Source organism: Vicia villosa, linkage group LG1 (assembly GCF_029867415.1).
Source record: "Vicia villosa cultivar HV-30 ecotype Madison, WI linkage group LG1, Vvil1.0, whole genome shotgun sequence".
Lineage (NCBI taxonomy): Eukaryota > Viridiplantae > Streptophyta > Magnoliopsida > Fabales > Fabaceae > Vicia > Vicia villosa.
The window spans coordinates 106742791-106751610 of NC_081180.1; the positions used below are offsets into that span (position 1 = coordinate 106742791).

At 35.7% G+C, this 8820-nt stretch overlaps 1 protein-coding gene across 1 annotated transcript; it reads left to right on the plus strand.

Annotated features, from left to right (window-relative positions):
• The first annotated feature begins 7596 nt into the window (after nt 1–7596).
• Nucleotides 7597–8462, plus strand: LOC131613994 (uncharacterized). Its single transcript, XM_058885628.1, has 2 exons — nt 7597–7952; nt 8196–8462. The coding sequence occupies exons 1-2, from the start codon at nt 7649–7651 to the stop codon at nt 8198–8200; spliced, it is 309 nt and encodes a 102-aa protein (XP_058741611.1). The 5' UTR covers nt 7597–7648; the 3' UTR covers nt 8201–8462.
• Nucleotides 8463–8820: the final 358 nt, after the last annotated feature.

Consider the following 8820-nt stretch of genomic DNA (forward strand, 5'->3'; position numbering starts at 1 on the left):
AGAAATTCCTTCAACTTTATGCCCTTCATTCAAGATTCCGGTGACCATATTTGCAATCGCATTATGAACATAGGAAGAGCCCTCTCTACCCTGGACAGAAAAAGTTTCTGGAACAGATCCTCCGGTTGATTTTCTTGCATGCATCTTTCTTGGTTGACTGCGAACAGAATCGGAGGCAGGAACAGAGTTCAAAGGCACAACATCCAGCACGACATCTTGATTGCTCATAACATTTGGTGCCCTAGAACCTGATGCTGTTTCAGAGATAGGAGAAGATTTCTTTGAGGAAGAATTCTGAGACATGGTGAGAGAAAATGAGAGGCTGGGTAAAGAGTGATGAATGCAGAGACACAAAGAGATAGCGTGAGTGTGGAAGAGAGGTTTTGGAGGAATGAAAACCGTTTGGGTAACTTGCAAAAGGGGGGGAAAATGCACTTTAATGTGTAATGATATCCAAGATTTGGAGAGAGAAATAATGCTGGCCCCACCCCCAATTAATTGCTATAATCCTCCACAAAGACAAGTGCCTAATTTGTTTCTTAGATTTCCAAATTGATTTGTCTCTAAGGCTTTTGTAAAAATGTCAGTAGGTTGAAGGTCTGTAGCAACATGTTCCAAGTCAATTATTTTGTCCTCAACAAGATCTCTAATGTAGAGGTGTCTAATATCAATATGCTTGGTCCTGCTGTGCTGAATGGGATTCTTTGAAATGTTGATGACACTTAAGTTGTTACAATATAATGTCATGACATCTTGTGTGACATTGTACTCTGTTAACATTTGTTTCATCCGAACAAGTTGAGAACAGCTACTTCCCAAGAAGGAACATCCTCCTGAAGTACTTTTTCTGTCATCAGCACTGCCCGCCCAGTCTCTTAGATAAAGGTGACCAAGTTTTTGGTGCCATAGCTTTGTTTCTTCTTCTTTAGAGCATATAGTAGAATAGCTGGATTCATGAGGCACCCACAAGTAGCAGTTATTTTTGGATCTGACACCCCTCATTACTACTTCCTTTTCTTCATTAGTAACCACACACTCAGCTTTAGTGAAGTTGACTTGGTATCCTTGGTCACAGAGTTGACTGATGCTTATGAGATTGGCAGTCAGGCCTTTGACTAACAAAACACCTTCTAAGTTTGGCACTCCTGAACAATCTAGTTTTCCAACTCCTTTGATTTCTCCTTTAGCTCCATCACCAAAGGTTACATAACTGGTAGAATGTCTTTTGATATCAACAAGCAGATTTTTGATTCCAGTCATGTGTCTGGAACATCCACTATCAAAATACCAGTCTTCTTTGGTTGAAACTCTAAGAGATGTATGGGCTATTAAAGCCATACTTTTAGGTTTCCATTGTTGCTTCTGGATGGGCATGATCTGCTTAGGTTTGTAAGAAGGAGCTTGATCTGGATATCCATATAGTCTGAAGCAGAAAGGCTTAATGTGTCCAAATCTTCCACAGTAATGACATCTCCATCTTTGAAACTTTCTCTTCATTTCACCTTTCTCGTGATGTTGAGTCACATGTTTTGACATCGGCTTCGACATCTCAGCTTCAGGTTTAGTTCTGCTACTATCTTGGACATATCTCTTTGCACCAACAAATCCTATACCAGACATATCTCTTGAACTTTTTCCAACCTGCAAGATCTCCTCCAACATATCCGTGCCACTGTTCAACATTTTTACTGATTTTGACATCTGATCAAGTTTGGATTGTAACAGGATAATTTCACCATTCAGTTCAGATATAGTTTCATTAAGCTCTTTGTTATCAGTCTCCAACTGGGCTATGTATTTCTTCTGCTTTTCACCTTGTTGACATACTTCAGCACTTCTGATACAGAGCTTTCTGTAGGAGGATGCCAGTTCTTCAAAGGTTAGCTCATCTTCACTAGCATCTTCATCAGAATTGCAAACTCCAGTAAGGGCTGTGACATGTTTGGCTGATTCTTCTTCAAAATCACTCTCAGAATCTTCATTAGACCAGGAGACTGACAATCCTTTCTTTTGTTTCTTGAGATAAGTAGGGCATTCAGCTCTAATATGTCCATACCCTTCACATCCATGACATTGAATCCCTTTGTTGTGGTTGTACTTTTCTTCTGGTTTAACTCTCTGCCAGAGTCATAAGATCTACTGATGTCAGATGAGATGTTCTTGACATTAGGTCTTGGCTTCTGATCCATTCTTCTTATAATTTTGTTGAATTGTTTGCCAAGCATAGCTATAGATTCAGATAGATTCTCTTCTCTACTTTCCTCTACTTCCTCTTGAGAGTTGGACACAAAGGCTATGCTCTTGTTCTTCTTTTCAGAATTTTCACTGATTCCCATCTCAAAGGTTTGAAGAGATCCAATTAACTCTTCTACCTTCATTTTGCTGATGTCCTGTGCCTCTTCTATAGCTGTAACTTTCATATCAAATCTCTTAGGTAGGGATCTAAGGATTTTCCTCACCAACTTTTCATCAGACATTTTTTCTCCCAAAGCTCCTGAGGTATTAGCAATATCGAGTAAATTCATATGAAAATCCTTAATACTTTCATCATCCCTCATCCTTAGATTTTCAAATTTTGTAGTTAGCAGTTGAAGTCTTGACATCTTCACTTTGGAGGTGCCCTCATGAGTAGTCTTTAGGATATCCCAGACATCTTTGGCTAGTTCACACTGGTGAACCAGTCTGAATATATTTTTGTCAATTCCATTGAATAAAGCATTTAGAGCTTTAGAGTTGCCAAGCGCCAATGCCTCTTCATCTTTGTCCCAATCTTCCTCTGGTTTAAGAGTTTTGTTGCCATCTTTATCAGTAATAACAGGATGTTCCCATCCTTTGTTCACAGCTCTCCATGCTTTGCTGTTCACGGATTTCAGAAAAGCCACCATGAGAGGTTTCCAATAATCATAATTAGAGCCATCCAGAATGGGTGGTCTCATTATAAATCCACCACCTTCTTTGTCCATCGAACCAGAAAATACTTTCCATAGATCTCACCCAGTAAAAACAGGCAGGGTGCCTGCTCTGATGCCAATTGAAATTCTAGACTCAGACACGCGATGTCTTACAGGATGTCACGACATCACTATCTGAATGTTTTTAAACAAATGAACAAAGTGTAAACAGAAAACAACACAGGAAAATTGTTAACCCAGTTCGGTGCAAACACACCTACATCTGGGGGCTACCAAGCCAGGGAGGAAGTCCACTATAAGTAATATCAATTCAAGGTAATACAACTCAATATTACACCTCTCACTTAATATCTACCCAATGCAACTTCAATCTAAACAACTTAGACCAGAGATCCTACTCACTCCCCCTCAATCACAACAGTGATGATAAACTAACCAAAGAAAAAGAAGACACTCTTCAAAAACACAACTTGGTCTTGCTTAAAAGCTTTGATCAAGTACAATAGTACTCTTGCTTAAAAGCTTCGAGTACTTCTTACAACTCAAAACAAAAACACCTAGACCAAGACAATCATCATGATGATTGTTTGGCTTACAAGAAAACTACAGAGAAAACCAAATCAAAAAGAGCTCTAACAGTTTCTCAATCAAAAACCCCTGACGGCAACAGCAGCACCTGCATGGATTAAATAGCCTTCAGACAATACAGCAACTGGGCCTTGGATCCACAAAATAGTTTTTGCCCTAATTAAAACAAATCTCCATTACACAAGGAACTCATAATAGTAATCATCCAAGACGTCCTTGAAACAGATCAGAATCCAATATTACCAAATATAGCGCATAAGGTCTTATCAGATCATACAGCCATAAGTAGTAATAGAAAATAACGAACAGTTGTGAATGTCATGACATCGGCCCTGACATCAGGTAAAGGCCTGCATACTGAAGGACTTCACAACAACATAAAGCATGTCATGACACTATTTTTGACATGATAGAACCACAATTAGTTTTACCAAAAATTACAGCCAATCAACAACATCTACAGATAATTCCCACACTTAACGTTTACAATATATATTATCCCACCAACAAGTATGAAAAAATGATAATTATACAAACAAATTAGAGATAATGAAACAAATATATAATTATCAGCAGAAAAGTGAAACAATATAAACACCAAACAAAATTGAAGAAAAAAAAAACCTAAGACTAAAGGGGAGGTGAGTTAATTGTTTGATTGAGTCTTGATAAAGAATCATGATTCTTATCCGAATTAATTCGCTCGAGGCGAAGAAATTTGACTTAATTCAATTACCGCATTTTTAGCGATAGCACTCGATTATCGCTCTAGGCATAAACCAATCAGCATGATTTTTAAACCGTGTTGAATAATTAATCCGTACGACATCGAGAGTCGACCGATTCGAAGATGAGGTGAGATTGACACTCACCCATCGTTTTATTCGTAAAAGGTTGAATCGGTTTAATTGTGAAAATTATTATTTTTTTAAATATTTTTTAATTGATTAAGCTAATAAAATGCATCTAAGATTTTTTTTTTATATTCTTGATATTCTTTCCATCAACAATTAAAACAGACTGTTATTCCAATTAAAATCAAACTGAATTAATGTATTATTAAATAAACTAAAAGAAATATTTAAACTAAATAAAATATTTACAAATTTAGGAAAGATGCATAACTAAAGAGATAGTGTCAAGAAAAGATAAGGCCCATTCCTTAAGTCCAGAAATTAAACCAATCAAAGACTATAATTAACTAATCTACAATATAAGAAAGTTTGATGTTCTGGAAAGTACCAGAATGCCCCTTTGCAAATCTGTTGCGCCACGTGGATGCAGTCTTTGCATTTCCTTGCTCTTTCTACTCTTTCTATGCTTTCTTCCACTAACCCATCTTTCTTCCACCATATCATTTCTCTTTTCTATCTCTCTCTACATCTTTATTATCTCTCTCTTCTCTTTCTTCATCTGTCTTTCTACAACAAACCCTAATTCCCTTAATCACAAAATTTGCCTCATTTTTCTCTCCTCATCCATCCTATCATTATGCTTCTTCTTCAAACTGTTTTCGACAATTTTGATGTGGTGGTTTCTACTTTCGGACAAAGCGGATTTCGACGGTATTTGTTCTTCGTCGTCAACCTTTGTTATTACTCACAAATATTTGATTTTACATAACAGATCTTCTTCTTAGATTTGGTGATTTAGTGATTTAGATTTAGATTTAATTTTTTTTTGTTATTTCAGGTTTAATGGTGTTGGCTCAAGCAAAAAAAGGGGGAGATTTGCGGCAGTTTGGTAAGAAAAGCTTCACTTTTTATATTTTAGATCTGAACATTGTTTGTCTGTGGCTTTAGCGGAGTTGGAAAAGGGTATACAAAACCAAAGATGTGAGTTTACGGATCTCATGTGATAGTTATTTGATAGTAAGAATTTGATTTTTAAAGAACAAAAAAAATGGTGTTTTGTAGGTGAAGGTTGGACAATGATGAACACGATGATGGTGATGTTGATCGATGTTGTTGGGTTCGTGATGAACGGTGTTGAACGAATTTGGATGAATGAGTTGAGTTGGTTGAAGATCTATGAAGATGATGACGAAAGCTGCAAATCTGAATCTCGGGTGAGGTATTTCTGATTTTTATTCTTGATCTCTCTTCCTCTCTCACGATTCTGAAGGGTTTTGATTTTAAGGAAAATGATGAATAAATTGTTTAGGTTTTTTTTTATGAATGCAGGGTCGGCATATTTTTTGTTTGTGATTTTGTGGTTTGATTTTGTGATTTTTGTTGAAATTTATTTGATTTTTTCTCAAACTATGGTATTCGATGTATTTCGTTGATAAAGTTTTGATTTTTATATGTTTTGGAGACACCTTTTTGTTATATGCAGGTGATGATTTGAGTAGAGTCACTTCTGGCCACATTCTTTGTGTGGTTTGTCTGGCCCTGTACTTTGATAATATAATCGCAAATGCTATGGGTGTGAGGAAATCTGTGTTATACTTTCTAAATCCTCATTATTGGACGGGATAGGCAGCTCGATGCTTCTCTCGGACTCTGATTTAATAGGTTTCTGGGATAGGCTCTGTGCTGCCATTTCTATTAGGTTTGAAGTTTGAATCCTTCTATTTTCTTATAGTTTGCTTTATGTTTGATTGTTTTTCTTTGTAACGAATTTTGCTAAATAATTTTTTAGGAAGGTTCGTCTGATGCACTTATCTAAGAAGTTTGGTTTGGACTATTGTTTTGGATATACAGGCTGATTGGTCGTTAATAACTGAATTCTATGTTGTTAATACCTGGTGTATTGCTTGCAGTGTGGATCGGGAAGATCAGTTACTCCAATCAAAGCTGGTTTTGTGGTTGATGGATTCGAAATTATTTTTGTGTGACTTTTTGTTCAGATCTGTCATGAGGTTTGAAGGCTTACTTTCCCCCAGTTTATGTCTACAGCGCTGTTACCGGCATGGAAAACTTGCAATTTTGTTGTGAGAAGTTTTACATCTTATGTATTCAATTTACTAATCTCTAGCTTTTGTTATGACAAACTTTGTTTACAAATTAGCATCTATGTATTCTGTCTTACTAACCTGTAACTTTTCCTTCTTGAAATTTTAGATTGATTCCGGTTAATCGGCAGTCGAATTAAAAATTCACTATGAAGATTTGGATCATGATGTATTCGAAATTGATTCAGGCCAGATTGAGGTTCCAAATTAACTTAAGAATACAGGGTTGGGTTCACGGCTGATTCGATTATTTTATATTGGATGCAAGCTTATGATTGGGTTGCATGTAGTTAGACCGGAGTTGGTGCAGAAATGCGGGGAATTGATGCAAAATGATATTCAAAGCAGGAAGGCTACTGACTCTGGAGGATACCCTGTTCCAAGGATAGGGAATGCCATAAGCCTTAGTAAGTCTTTAATGTTATACTTAATGTTTGTGAGCATTTGAATATGCTATTCGTGATTGTTATATGATCTATGTAGTCAAATTTATTATTTGTTTAAATATAAGTAATCATGTTTATATGATTTCTTTAGAACTTCTTTCCCCGGGATAAAAAGGAAACAGTTTTGAGAAATAACTTAAACTGTGATTCTTAAACAAAAGCATAATGCCGATGCCATGGTTCACTGTTATGTTTTTCTGTTCGACTGCCTTATGCAAATTGCAAATAACTGAAGTTTTATTTTCTCTAGAGTTGATAGAATCTTCTAAATGTTTTCTTTTCCTTTACATATGTTGTGGATAGTATTAGTATTGTATATATACGACGGAAACCTCTGCTGCTGAGATGTGAAATGAATAATTACTATTTAAACTCTTCATTCTTTCTCTTCACCCTTTATCTAAACTCCTAAAATATCTAATAAAAGTAAATAGTTACCCTGCCAACCATGATGTAGTTTTCTCTTTCTAACATGTACAAGTGTATTGATTCTTGAGTTTGGCAAAAGCTTGAAGAGCAAAATCAATAATTTTTCAAGGCTTATTATTGAGGTTGCGACTGAAGGACCAAATAAATGAGTTCAACAGGTTGCTTAAGGAATAAGCTGAGTTAAGTCTCTATGATTTCCTCAAAATCTATCTTGCTATGTCTCTAACCAATCCAATGCAGCTCTGAAGCCAAAGAATATGAGACATTCCACCTTACATGATGTGTTTAATAATGGCAGATCGTCGCTGAACACAACTATGCACGATTTGACTCAGATATCTGCTCGCGGCAATAGTATTAACATAACACCGAGCATGCTTTCATCTCAACCCGGATATTCGGGTAGTCCCCCTAACATTTTTGGTCATGATGGAACTATCTTGGAAGTATGCCCAACAATTGGTGATGCAACGATTACATCATTTAATAGTGTTGAATCAAACTCCCATTTTATGAATGGAGCACTCGTGGACTCAGATGTTTCATCATTTGGATTTTTGGGGCATATTTCTAGAAACTTCAGTGTTCCAGATCTGACTGCTGATCTTCTTCAGAGTTCTGGTATGTTTTCTTTCCAATTCACAAAGAGTCATTGCTGCATCTGTTTCAGTTTGGTTGCATATTGTTCTGCTTTCATGAACGAGTGTGTTTAATGATGAGTAAATTGCAACTATTTAAAACCACATAAATAATAAGGCACAATTTGCTTTAAGGCCAAAAAAACTCCTGAAATCTCTATTATTTTCCCATTGTATTGATACAAAACATCAAACTACTGATACTATTTGGTTATCTTGCTTGCAGGTTGAACAACACCCCTAAAATGAAGTGTCTATACATAGAAGTTTAGAAGTTTAGCAGTTTGACAGACTATGAAAATCCAACTCTTCGGTGAACGTGTGTATAGGAATTCACTAACCATAATATGCAGTGAAAGGAAATTAAATTTGAAAGGGTTTATATGTACTTAAAAAATAATGAATCTCTCTTATTTTGGTTTTTTCTTTCATCCTGTGTCCATTCGGGTATATAGTGGTTCTTACTACTTTGTTTATATACCAGCTTTATTGTATTTTGATGATGTTGTTTTTTTGGCTTAGAATGCGTGAATCTGTTTTACAAGGATACAGTTTTCACCAACCTCGATGTTGAAAAATGATATTTTACTAAGATAATAATTTTTATTTTTTATAAAACCAAATTAAAATAATTATAATGGGAACGTGAAGCGACTGTTGAAAATATTGAATATTAATGAGACTCTCAAACTATTGATCAAAATATTGAACATTAATGGGAACATAAAGTTATTGATTAAAATTTTTTTTCACGCGTACCAAATATTTTTCTATACATTCAATTATTATTTTTCACGGGTACCAGAAAATTTTCTATACATTTAATTATTATTTTTTCACGGGTACTAGAC